Source organism: Pelmatolapia mariae, linkage group LG16_19 (assembly GCF_036321145.2).
Source record: "Pelmatolapia mariae isolate MD_Pm_ZW linkage group LG16_19, Pm_UMD_F_2, whole genome shotgun sequence".
NCBI classification, from domain to species: Eukaryota; Metazoa; Chordata; class Actinopteri; order Cichliformes; family Cichlidae; genus Pelmatolapia; species Pelmatolapia mariae.
In genome coordinates this window covers 63,663,070-63,676,685 of record NC_086241.1, presented here as the reverse complement: position 1 = coordinate 63,676,685, position 13,616 = coordinate 63,663,070, and the positions used below count along the sequence as shown (strand labels likewise).

General features: G+C 39.8%; 1 protein-coding gene across 1 annotated transcript in view; it reads right to left on the bottom strand.

Annotated features, from left to right (window-relative positions):
* pdss2 (prenyl (decaprenyl) diphosphate synthase, subunit 2) overlaps positions 1-9,101 on the bottom strand; it is a 34,038-nt gene extending 24,937 nt beyond the window's left edge. Inside the window, exons 1-2 of the mRNA XM_063499597.1 lie at positions 8,634-9,101; positions 216-350 (exon numbers count right to left, since the gene is read on the bottom strand). Coding sequence (XP_063355667.1) covers positions 216-350; positions 8,634-8,884 — 386 coding nt within the window. The 5' untranslated portion in view covers positions 8,885-9,101. The remainder of the gene's footprint in view (positions 1-215; positions 351-8,633) is intronic.
* Between the last annotated feature and the right edge of the window lie 4,515 nt (positions 9,102-13,616).

Sequence of the window (13,616 nt, the reverse complement as noted above, 5' to 3'; positions counted from 1 at the left end):
GGTTACAGATTTGATTTAGCAACCATGCAACTGCAAATGTAGGTGGAACATTTAACCTTCAATGAGAAAAACAACCAGCTGCAGTTTTCATGTTATGTATTATGAAGAAAGAAAAGCAGAGACGAGTGTTTTAATTGATATTTACTAACCAAATCTAATTACTAATAAGCAGAGACATAATTATCACAACAGTATCACGATTTGAGGTGATTTACCTGGGGTAGATGCCGCTGACCATGTCTTGGGCTAGGAGATCGGAGGCGGCGTGGCTTGGCCCTGCGGCTTTAGACAGCAGCAGGACAACCAGTCCCCTCATCTGAAGGTTGTTCTTACTGTCATAGACGAAGCCTCTGCAACAAAACAGCATCAGCATTAAAGCACTGCCTTTCACATGCAGCACTCTTCATTGTGTGTAGTGACAACAAAAGCAGCAATGTTTTGGCAAAGACACAGAGTGTGAAGTCAGGACCAGCTGGAAGTCTATCACAGGGCAGACACAGAGCACAACCATTCACACCCATTTTTACACCTATGGCTAATCTAGAATCACCAATTAATACATGAATTTGGGATGAAGCCAGAGCGCTGGGAGGCCCCACGCAGGCAAAAGTACATCCAAAAAAGGCCTCTGCCAAGCAGCCGTATTCAAACTCACAAGAGGATGTAGCAGGTACCACTTATACTTACTCCACTTAATGATGTTTTGCAGGCATGTGACCAATAACCACGTGATGTCAACTTGCCTTACATTTTCGACATGTGACAATAATGAGTGAAAAGCTCTGATCAGACAGGCCTAAAAACCTATCTACAACCATCTGGAAGCCACTGGTCTTGAAAGAGTATTCGCCGACTGGTTGTAGGTGGTTGATGGCAGTCGGCGGAAAAATAATTTCTAAACCCCAGTCACACAGACCTGGCAACCATCTGTTGCTACGGAAATTTATTTTCCCCAACAAGCTGACAAAAAACACCTTGTGATTGCTTTGGTTACTAGCATATTGCTGTGCTCTTAGTTTGAATGTTTGAAGTGATAGACTTGTCTGCGCACACTGTCCAACTATGCTCTGAGCTGGACACAAACCAGCTGCAGGCATGAGGCACAACTCTGCAGGTGAACCGCCTCCATTTTTGGTTTGCAACACAATTTTTCCACCTTGGATAGTAGTTAGTTTTTCTGCAAAATACTATGGGCAACTGTGGCAATCTGCTGGCAACCAAAGCAATGACTTTTTGGTGCAACACCTTTGAATTCGATGCCACCCAGAGGAATCCGGCAAAGTGTGCGTGGCGCCATCTGAATAACCTCAATATCTGCTTCACCACCACCTTTGTTTAATTCTTAGAAGGCAGTAAAAGCTAAAGTTAGGGAATATAAAGCATTATGTCCCACTGGCATGGGATGGTAATCCTTAAATAATATGCAAATAAACTTTTAATTTAAACAGCTAAAACAGAGCAGTAATTGTCTTATTATCTACTATAATAAAGCAGATGTGCATGAGTCAGAATAATCAACATTTATCTTGGTATTTCTCTCAGTTCATCATTTGTCTAAAATAAGATGTTTTAGCTCCTCCTCCCTCTAAGGCCACCCTTCTTCTGATTGGTTGCCCTGTAAAAACAGAAGGTCTGAACAGTAGGTCTGCTCTCACATTCAGAGATGACCATATTTTTGATATCCCTACTGTTAGACACCCATACATGCAGCATATTTTTCTCTGATCAGAAGTGTTATTTATCCAACAATAAACAGTAAAAAAGGAAATAATTATAAATTTAATCAAAGGACCTTTTCAAAATATTGCACATTGCATGCAGCAGTAGTATCGCACTTCTGCATATTCATTTAATGCCATGTTAATTTATAGTTACTGCTAAACTTTATTCCTCAACACAGAAAATAACAAGAAAAAAATGATAATTTTTTACTGCAGGACGTTTTTTTCTTTTGGATTTGAAGGGTTGTGGTGATGGAGGTGGTCGTGGTATTCCCACCCCCTGCGCCAACAATCTTCTGAGATGTTCACAGAGGCACACGCACACCCACAAAGACACACACACAAACACACAGAGGCCAGTGGTAGCTGCTTGTGTGGTGGGCAGATTAAATATCTTTTTAGTCTCTCTGGGGAGCGGTTAGACAGAGCACCTCTAATCCTGTCCCTATGGGAGCCCCTTGTGCCATGAATCACGCTCTCGTTAGGGGCTCCGAGGCAGACAAGCAGCCACGCCCCCCTCTGCTCGAAGCCCAGACAGCGGCCTTACCAACCTCGAGCCCCCACCCTCTCTGACCCACCCCTGCGCCACAGAGGGGGGGAAGGGGTGGCGGTGGTGGCGGAGGAACCCTAGACAGATAGTGGATGTGAGAGACGGAGCATGAAGAGAGGGAGGGGACAGAGGGAGATGGAGGGAATAGAGGCCAGACAGAAATGGGAAAGCGTGAAAAGATGACAGAAGAAAGAAAGAGGAGTGATTCACAGTGTTGTGCTACCAGGAGGAAAAATGCCCCCGAGCTTTGCCCCCCCCCCCTCCAAAAAAAAAAAAAAAAAACCCCTATCACATAAAACACCTCAGTTTCCAGAAATTTATGATGACACTGTACAGGGCTGTCTTTCATCGCAGCTCAGGAGATTTATTTATGGCTACTTTAAATTTCTTCCCAGTTGGAAAATAGTTGCTGAGACCGGGGCGCTGATGAACGCAGCAGCACGGCCCGTTGAGCTAAACCGACCAGAGAGCGAAAATTATGAAGCTGTGGAGTCCAGGGAAGCCTGTGGCCTGAGGGTGGCAGATGATTAATATTTATGTCACCATCCGCACCAGCATACATCAATCAATCACAGACGCCCTCCTGCAAAGGGTGCAAAGGGGGTGGGGCAAAAAGATGATGTGGTAGAAGAGAGCGGGAGCAGAAAGAGAGAAATGGGCTGCTGTCATTTTAAAAGGGTTGCGAACAGGTCATCACGCCTTCTGCTCTGCTACTGCAGCCCAGGAATTCGGGAACTTTAGCCACCGTCCAGTACCGGCAGGGATTAATGCATGCAAATGTATGACCTCACATGTGGTGTCGTATTGATCCTGTGTCTGCCTTTCCCCCCCAGTTTGCCAGGATTTAACAGATTTTATGCAATGCATCCGCCTCTACAGTGCACAGCAGATACATTAAGATGATGATATGTTTAGAGTATTGACCAACAGTTTAAACCGGTTTCCAGGATTTGACTCATATTTCCATAAAGTCAGGTGTACAGCAGGCAGTTCCTCACTGTAAAGCACAATGTGTAGCTGCTTTTAATAACCCTGAAAGGATCCACTGATTCCTGGACTCTCAGTGATCCACGGCCCTTCTGCATTTAAAATTAAGAAAAAATTATTTAAGACATAAAGTGGTTTGATCAATGTGACATTTTCAAACTATTGTGTGTATTATTTCAATCAATATGACCACCTACACCACATGCTGAAATTACCATTTGAAGTTGAACCAAACCATAATGTTTGAAGTTTTCTCCAATATTTTTAAGAAAGAGTACTAATCCTTTTTGTTTCTTCACATCAATTTTGGCCCATCTTTATATACTTTTTAGGTTTGCACTTTTGTAAATACTCACAGTATGAAAGTGAAATATCCGAAAGCTATTGTACAAAAACTAATAACAATAAGTTTCTAAAGGGGCCAGGTAAGAGGCAACTGTCGATGTTTTATTTTCTCTTCTCAGTGGTTTAAAATTATCAGGAAAATGTAGAGCAGAGAAGAATTAAAAACTATTTCTCTTGCCAAGTTATACACAACCAAACCTAATGGATAAAAATAATAAGGTTTCAATGTTTTGTCACATTTCACAGCAACTAAGCACACCATCTCATCTTCATTTTATTTGTCATTTTGCATTTATGTGTGTAAATTTTAATTAATTTGGTAATTCTAAATTGACCATAGGTATGAATGTGAGTGTAAATGGTTCCCTGTGTCTATGTGTTAGGCCTGTGGCAGATTGGTGACCTGTCCATGGTGTACACTTTGATAGCTGAGACAAGCTCCAGATCCCCTGTGATGCTGAATTGGATAAGTGGAAGAAAATTAATTAATTGCAGTGCTGGAACTGGATGCAGAGTGGTAACAGCATAGACTGTATATAAAAAATGGACAAAGCCTGCATAAATGCTAAAGTTGATTTTGGACTCAACGTTAGCATTTTGGGGTTTTTCTTTTTAGAGTCAGAAGTGATGGTATTTGGATGACAGAGTGAAGCTAGTGAAGCAACTTATCAGCTAGTTTTATTAACACTATTTTTAGCCTTTCTGCTAATTTACCCCAGTGGGCACTTATGACACTGCAACAAACAGAACAGAAAAGAAAATGATCAGTCACTAGTCCTTGTTTTACACATTTTTCATCTCAAATCTACAGGCTATGCAAAATGGAAGCTAGCCTCTTTTTTCTGATTTAACACAAATTAAAGTCTTTTTTTTAACACATTTGAAGGTTAAACACTGGCAGCAGCTACTTGTTCACATATTTGCTATTGGGAGTGTTTTTGTCTCTTCAGCAGTTCTTGACTTGCTCTGAACTATTCAAAAGACCTCCGTCTGTCTCATCTATTCTTTTGTACACTATGTTATAACCCTTCAGTCATGCCCACTGTGGGTGCTGAAGATCACATGCAAAGAGTAGAAGCCAGTAGAAGGGAGTTCTAGTCGAAGTCAAACTCTCAAGGACTGTCCTTAAAGCAAATAAAGTTTCTTCTCTCTGGGCTGCAGTCCTCTCGCTGTAACTCCACACTTTGGGGTGAAGTTAGCTGAGCTGCAGTTTTTGAGAATGAAAGGAAAGGAAAAACCGAAACCCAACTCCACGAGGGTCTGCCTGTCTGCTATTGTGGATATTTTTATCTGCCGCGCGTCTATGGCGGAGACACAGAGGGAAATACGAACCAGCCAACCCAAGCTGACAGTGAGGAGTCAGACTGTCAAGAGGTCTGCTACACCCCCCTCCCCCCCACAGCCTCCCCACCCCCTGCTGCTACAACACCCAAATGGATTGTCATATCAGATTTAGGTGTATAGGTTATTACACCCTTGGGTTCCTGTTTCCAACACACCCGTCCGCATGGCAGGATTGAGTTCGAGGACTCTTCTTGTTTTCTTTCCTTAGTGCTGTTCCTGATTTCTTTTGATAAAGCAAAGTTCAGGCAACTCCCCGGATAAAGTTCAGGGATAATAATGAGTGCCGAGCATTTTTAGTCACTTTCTCTAAAATCCTTCACTGGACGTAAATGAAGGACAAACATATTTCTGAGCTTGCTTTTGCACCATATAAACTGTTGCAAAAAAAAAAAAAAAAAAGTTTTTGGACTGTGAACTGAGAATATTGTCTGCGGTTCATCTACAATAAATCTTTATTATAGACAGATACATAAAGTTGCAAATCACACAGTTGTGATTTTTGTGTCTTTATTGAATTCACTGGTTGGAAAAACAGAGTCAGCTCTTCAATTTAGTGAGTTACAGAACCTTCTTTACTAGCAACAACCTTCATTATGAGATGTGCACAGTAATGAGCAGAAATTTTGGCCCAATTTTTTCTATAACTCTGTTTCAGTTCGTCAGTGGGTCTGAAATGTCTTGATTGAACAGCCCTCTTCAGAACAGGACTCTGACTCTTACTCTAAAAACGCGTTTCTTTTGAACTTTGGATCATTATCCTCTTGCCTCACTTAGACAACCTCTCCTAAGCTTCAGGTCATGGACCGCTTTCCTGTTCTCCTCCTTCAGTAATTACAAAGCACAACAGCCTCAAGTAGCAAAGCTGACCCTAACCTGGATGGTTCCACCACCATGCTTCACAGTTTGAATTAAGTTTTTGTCCTGCAGTGACATTTTTCCATCCATCCATTCGCTTCCGCTTATCCTTTTTCAGGGTCACAGAGGGCGCTGGAGCCTAGATCAGCTGTCATAGGGCAAGAGGAGGGGTACACCCTGGACAGGTCGTCAGTCTGTCGCAGGGCCACCACACAGAGACAGACAACCATTCGCACTCACATTCACACCTATGGGCAAAAAACAAACAAACCCTCCTTTGAGCAAGTGTTTTAGCTACAGTGGAAAGGAAAAACTCCCTCTTAACAGGAAGAAACCTCCAGCACAACCAGGCTCAAGCAGGGTTTCAGTGCTGTAGTTCTGTCTGTAACCAGAGTTGGAAATGAGCAAAGATACTGTTTCCTTCAACAATCTGGAGCTGACGAGTAACAGCTTTGGCCAAGGATTTTGGAAATAAACAAGAGTTTGGAAATTGGCCTCCAATTATTGTTTCCCTGGATCTTTTAAAGTAATCCGGAATACAATCAGATGAAAGGGATTGATTGACAATAGTGTGAGAATATATCCAAAAGATCTGGGGAAGAAATTGATTTGAACTTGGACAACAGAACTGGGTGAGAGACTTGGAGTGGTTGAAGAGGTACAGACTCGCAACACAATCTTCTTTCTTCCTGTCTATATTCTTAAAAGTTTTTATGGAGGTGTTTGTATATAAAAAAAATCACTCCGAGCTTTATTTATAAACAATGTTATACCTAAAAACCTTGTAGTAATTGACATTTTTTGGCATTTCTGATTCATGCACTGATACATCTGTAAAAATCTTTGAATTAAACACATTAAAAAAAACTGGAAAAACAACTTTTGCACCTGATTTATGTTCTACAAAATTATCAAAATTATGTCGGTGCAATAGTTGCACATACAATTTTAGTAAATTTGTAATACAAAGATATATTTCCTCTATTTAGGTAATCAACCGGGGAAGTTTCGGGGTGATTTCTATTAGTTTAAATCTTTAACATGTTTAATTGTAGTGTTGCGCCTTAAGTCATCAAGGAAATCCTGCTCATTCCAAATTTTTTCTTGCAACTACATGAACCAAATTCAGCCCAAAAACACTTTTGTACAAGAACTCAATCTTTATTAAATCTCAGCCAGTGGCCCCATTCTCTTCACATACAGCAAATTTTCTGCTGAATTGTTATGAGGGTTAATTTGTTTCTTCCTGCAGAGAGCTCCACTCTTCAGAGTCAAGGCTAATGCCAAACTTCTTAGCAGAAGAGCCTACAGTTGCTATCATGCCACGTGTAGCTAATTCATGTTTTTGTAAGACACACAGAACAGCAATCAGAGTAATGCATTTAGTATCAGTTTATATGTTTCATGGCATCCGCCAGTTTTGGAGTCAAAGCTGGAAAATAAACAGGCTAATAGCTGGCTTTACTTATATTATAGTATTCACATCAAACTATGGATACTTTCAAACCCCTGACCACAGACTGAAGCCTTGTTAATCATAAATGAGTCCTCCCTGCACCCCTGCATCAAAATGTAAAGAATAAAGCACCAAAATTTATGTGTATGCACTTTTCCAAATTCATATAATAAAACTCCACTCTCATAGCATCGGCTGTTGCTTGACTGAAAGAAAAAACAAAAAAAACCCCAAACAATAACTGCTGATTGTGGTCAGCTGCTCTTTAGCCTGACGGTGACAGAGTAATGAAAGGATATATGAGGATATATGAGGTCAAGTGCAGTTGTACAGTTGGCTCACACAAGTAAAATCTAGCTAGGACTGTCCTATCATTATTTCATGGCAAACTAATGAAATAAAATAAAATCTCTGGATTAGATTTAATGTGTAAGACCACAGAAGAAAGTCGAAGTGGACAACTGATGAATTTCCTTGGTTCAGAAAAACATCTTCTCAACATCTGAGTCAAGAACACTCTTGAGGACATGTCACAGTCTACATTCAAGACACAGCTTCATGAATGAAAACACAGAGGATTTACAGCAAGGTGCAAATCACCGGTTACACGCAAGAACAGGCAAGCCATTTTAGACCTTAACAGAGAACACCTAAAAGAACCTGCACCGAGATCTGAAGCATATCACATTTGTCAAACATGGTGTAGACGTGGGCATGTATGCCTGCCGCAACACAGGTCACTAGAGTTTACAGAAGAGAAGCATGACCTCAGAGGTGTACCGGGCTACACTCTCTGCTCAGATTCAGCCAAATGTTGCAGAGCTGATCAGCCAGAGCTCCACAGGGGAAATCAATAATCAGCCGAAGCACACTGCAAAAGCAACCGAAGAATGGAATATTCTTCAATGACCAAGTCAGTCACCTGATCTCAACCCAAGCGAGCATGCCTGTACAGTTATTAAATACAAAACGGAGGGCAGAGAGACCCACAAACAGGCAGTAAAGCATCTAAAGGAAAAAAATGCTGTATATGGTGATTTCTATGGGTTCTAGACTCCAGCAGGTCATTGAATGCCAAAGATACGACAAGAAAATAAACAATGCTTTTATTTGAAGGTATGTTAGTTCGTCTAAATACATCTGAGGCTCTGAAATGGCTGTAACACCTAAAGTAGTAATGCAGAATTCTTTTTAAACCCCTCAAGTTAAAACTGAAAGTATGCACTTTATTTCTATATTTCCCTAAAAATCAAGTTTTTAACGTATTTTAGCTATCTGCATTTTCTAGATTTTATTTTTTTGCAGTTACCTATAATAAACTCGCTATCTTTGTGTTTCTTTGTATTTATGGGTACCTGGTGACCTTGGTGCTTACCTGGCAGTGTTGAGGAGAGGGTGCTGAGTGCCGACCAACTTCCTCAGGTGCATGGCAACGTTACTGAGCTCGTCACTGAGGAGGCAGCGGAGGCTCATGAAGGAGGTCGGATATCCCACGATCTTCTCTGCATCGGAGACAACTTTGCTCCAGTTTGAGGATCCAGAGCTGGAGAACAGACTCAGCGTCCTCAGACCTCCTCGGCTGGACAAAGCCACGCAGGACAGTCGTGACCAACAAGGTGAAAACATCTTCTCTCCTACTTAAAAACACTCGAGTAGTCCACAGCTGCTTCTGACAGCAGCTACAGCAAGTTTAAACCGCTCATTCAACCGCTAATGCTGCCACATGTCATTAAACCGAACCGCGTTTAAAAATACTTAAAAATAATCTCGAAACTAAACAAACATAAAGTCAAAGTCAGAATATGCAGCTGTATTTCACTACCCACGACCTGCCACTGCAAGCCGCCATTTTTACACACGTGATACGTTACGTCGAAATACGTAGTTAGGGCTGTTATCACATTCCGCCACGCCCCTGCTCCGGAGAGCACGCCCAACCAACCTCCTTTTTAAAAAAGGGGTATTTTAAAAGTTTGGGGGGTGTTTTAATCGAAATATCACAAGGTGAGTATATATCATAAAATTTATAATTTTTTTATTTTGACACAGTTTATTCAGCGGCAAGACCCTACATGTGACGACAGTAAAATATTACTGACAGCGCCATATTAGAGTCACTGAATTTGTAGATATGTGAGATTTTCTTTCCCACCTAACCGTACAAAATGAACTGTATAGAAGCTTCTGCCTCTGCCAGGCAAAGGTAACTCCAGTCAGTAATGTTTTACTTTTACGGAGTATGTTCAATTTTCAACTTCCTTTTGAGTAAGTTCAAATTTATAGAAATGTAACTCAAAATTTAGACCTAGTGAGTCAGAATTTTTGAGATGCTCACCTGAAAGTGGCTTATGGGCAGCAAATAAATAAATAAATAAATAAATAAATAATGAAAACACCAAAAGTCAGTTGTGGAAAAAAAAATCCATATTGTTCATTGACTAAAAAATGTTTTAGTTTTTACTATACATGTGTTGAGATTATTTTCATTTAACACTTTTGTCTCTCAAATGTGCTATTTTTTATGGTAAGTTTGTCATGGTTTTTCCTCCTAAATTTAATACTTTTATCTTATACAAGCATACAGAGGTGAGCTATTATTATCATTATTATTATTGTTATTGTTGTTGTTATAGTGTAATTAATAAGCTAATCTTTTTTTGGTCACTTGTTAAAAATTTCACTGCTGTCAGCAGCCATCTGTTTTTTAAGAGGAAAATGTTTTATAATCCAGCATCAGAAAAGCAGGTGAGCAAACCAGTAAATACAGACCTTCAGAGTGTTGGTAGGAATCAAACTGGAATGTATGCTGGCGCCAGTGAAACTGACCGACGTAAATGAATATGTCTTTCCACAAGTCTGAATGAAGACACTGAAGCAGAATGGAGTAAAATATAAATACTGACCAAATAAGGGGAAAAAAATGTGTTTTCGATTTAATGAAAACTAAACTTTAACACCTAAACTAAACATCTATCGTCACTCTCCACAATGATAGCTCAATATTTTGTGGGCTGTTTAACCATAAAAGCCTCCACACACATCTATGACAACAGCACTCCTCAACAGCAACAGCCTCCCAGAGCAGGACTGCAAAACATGCTCAGGAATGGCTCGATGAACATATCAAAGACCATGTGGTGTTGACCCATCCACCAATCTCCCCAGATCACATCAAACAGATGGATTTTTCTATTTGGAGGAAATCAAGGTAGTACAACCATTCCTGTTTTTCTCTGGATTTGTGAAATGAAAATCCAGAGGTTACAAATTACTTAATTAGTTGAGCCTGAAACAATGTAAGATAATATACTAATATATAGAAACAATTATTTTAAAACAAGCAAAACTGTAAACTGTCAAAATGTTAAGTTATCATTAACATGTGTTATCTAGAAGTGAGCAAAGATCAAAAAAGGTCTCTGCACAGCAGAAAGAGCAGTGTCTGTGGTCTGCTAATGTGAGGGCCCATCTGCTTTCCATTTGAGTTGGATGTTATTACATACACATTTGTAAAGCTGCTGAATGAGGGCAGCACTGCTCTGTGATTTAATGTGTTTTATATGTAATGTGTGATCATTAGAGAACATCAGTTCTCCTCAGTTTTGTAAAAAAGCAGCCCCCTTTCTTTCTTTCTTTCTTTCTTTCTTTCTTTCTTTCTTTCTTTCTTTCTTTCTTTCTTTCTTTCTTTCTTTCTAACTGACAGTGACATTATTTTGCTCCTGCTTCAAACAGCTGTGAGTTTCATATTCAGTCAGATTACAGCAAATTAAAGACAGACTTCCTGAGATTTTAGGCCACTATGCACTCACTTTTGGTTAAATTGTGGTTTAGGTCTTCCCTAACTTATTATGTGTTTGTATTCAGGCAAATGTCAGATAAGAAAACCATGAATTTAAATGTCATGTCATGTACTTCAGCTAAGGAAAACCCCTTGAAAATATCAACTAATTCCAAACTGTAATAATGAAAAGTGAGCGTCCTCATGTTGCAGTTCATGTAACCCAATCTTTGTGACTATATAACCGTTCCACAGTGTGATAAGGTAATGCCCTCACAGCCACAGTGGTTTAACAAAGCTTTCATTGAATCCTCCTCCATCTGCTTATAACAGGACTGCAGAGAAGTCTGTCAAGGACAGCTTACACAACACGGAGCTGCATCCTCTTTTACTGTAGCCACTTACAAAACACACACGGATACAACGTTCTTGTGTTTAGGCAGTAGGAAAACTGCACTTTGTAACTGAGCCATGTATTCCTTTTGGTGATTTTGAGCAAAAAAGGTTAGGCTCATATTTACTTTTAGCAAATTTGTACCAGAATTCTACTGATTCATGTAAGATTGCACACTCTGACAAAATAAAGTACATTATTGTATCTTTAGAGATGGATTTGGGCTGTAACCTCTAAGGTACTTCTCTTTTACCCTAGACAGGACTTTAAAGGACCTTGAAAAATCTGGATAAGATACTTTATCTATCCAAAAGTTGGGATATTCTTGTGTTACATCGGCTGGAATTTTAACCAAAAACTATTTAAAACTGTTCAAATAAAGTAGAATAGCTCAATAAAATAAAATACAATGTAACAAGACAAAAAAGCTAAATAAGTCAAAATAAAAGTAGCACAATTAAACAGAAAAAAGTTCAAACAAAAAGAAAGAGTTCAATAAATACAAATCTAAATGAACAAATAGAATATGATTTAAAAAGCTGAATCTAAGACACCATGAAGTCAGTAAGTCAGTGAGCTCAGATATGAGTGGACGGTTCAGACTGATAAAGAATTAAACTTGTCAGTTGTATTAAATGTTTTTATGCATCTTAAATAAAGGTATAATTTTAAAATCCAAGACTAGAAGTTTTACAGAATTTTGGTTTACATTGGGCCAAACACAGACCAGATGTTGAAAGACCTTAAAATTATACACATGTACCCTTAAGTCCAGTAATTTGCTTTAGGGTGTACACAGGTGTGGATTTTACATGTAAGATCAAAAATTCACTTCGACTGTAGCCCTTTTTCAAAGTGTTAGATTTAAATTACACTAAACCAGACTGCTGTAAACCTGGGGGAGCACATTAAAGAAAGGGCTCCTGTCATGTAGCTGAGCTGCCACTTTGCAAGGCATGGCAAGAGCATGCACTGTAACACACAAGTCATCTCACCCTGACCCCACATCACGGTTCACAGCTCCTGTTCCTGCTGATTTTCCGGCTCAAATGGGTGTCACTATGCCACGAGCAGCCTCAGCAGCAGCAGCACTCTCAGCAGCTTCCCTTATTGTAATTCCACTTTAAGGCAGAGGGATGCATGAACCTCACGGTCTTGTATTCAAAGAAATATCACAGAGTAAAGGGCAGCTGGATCAGTTTTGTATGACACAAAGAAAATGATGCATTTTAGACATGAGGAAAAAACATAATTTATAAACATTCAGTCACATTGTCTTGTATAACCTCCTAGGACCTGCCATCCACATATGTGCACATCACATTTTGGGTTATTTAGACCAAAATACTCAATTTTGCCCTACATGGGCCTGATATCCACTTACGAGGACATTATACTGCTACTGTTCTATCAAAATTGTAAACGAATATCCTCATTTGTGGCTCTTATTTTTCTTAAAAACAAAAATAAGGTAAAAAAAAAAATCTGGTAATTCTTTGTTTTTACATTCATCAGGCCCCAATATGCCCAAATATCAAAAAGAAATTAAAAATGCATGTCGTGGAAGAGTTCGGGTCTTAGGAGGTTAAAGAGCTTTGCAAGGCCAGTAACAAACTGCATGTACTGGCATGAATGCACAGTATATGCGATAAAGTGTATACTGAGCTGATACATGTTTTCCTCCGGAACAATCAGGCTCAATCAATATGGCCTACCATGATTTATTAGGACAGATTTTTTTTTTTACTGTAGAATATTGGACGGTAATGGAACAACTGCAGTAAACAGGATTGATCAGTATAGTGGAAACCACATTGTATAGATCAGCTCTGGAATTGATTTACATTTAAACCGTTGGACTCGTGCTCACAGTTGTATTGGAAAGAGAAATGTCCTGTGGGACTTCTGTAGTATCACTCTCATGAATCTTTCAAGTCTCTGCAAACAGGTGTAATCAGAATAAACCTCAAACTAAGTAAAACTCTGTGCTCTTCTTGTCTTTGAGTTGCAGCACATTTCCACACCTCCCCGAGCTGGCTTCTGGCTACTGTGTACCACCACTATCGCCAAGCTCTGCTTATAGACCATCTGACCATTGGGGGGGGGGGGTTACCTGGAGATAACTGCTGCTTTGCTGTGCTATATCCATGCATCTATCTATTCTGGAGCATATCCCAGCTGTCAGT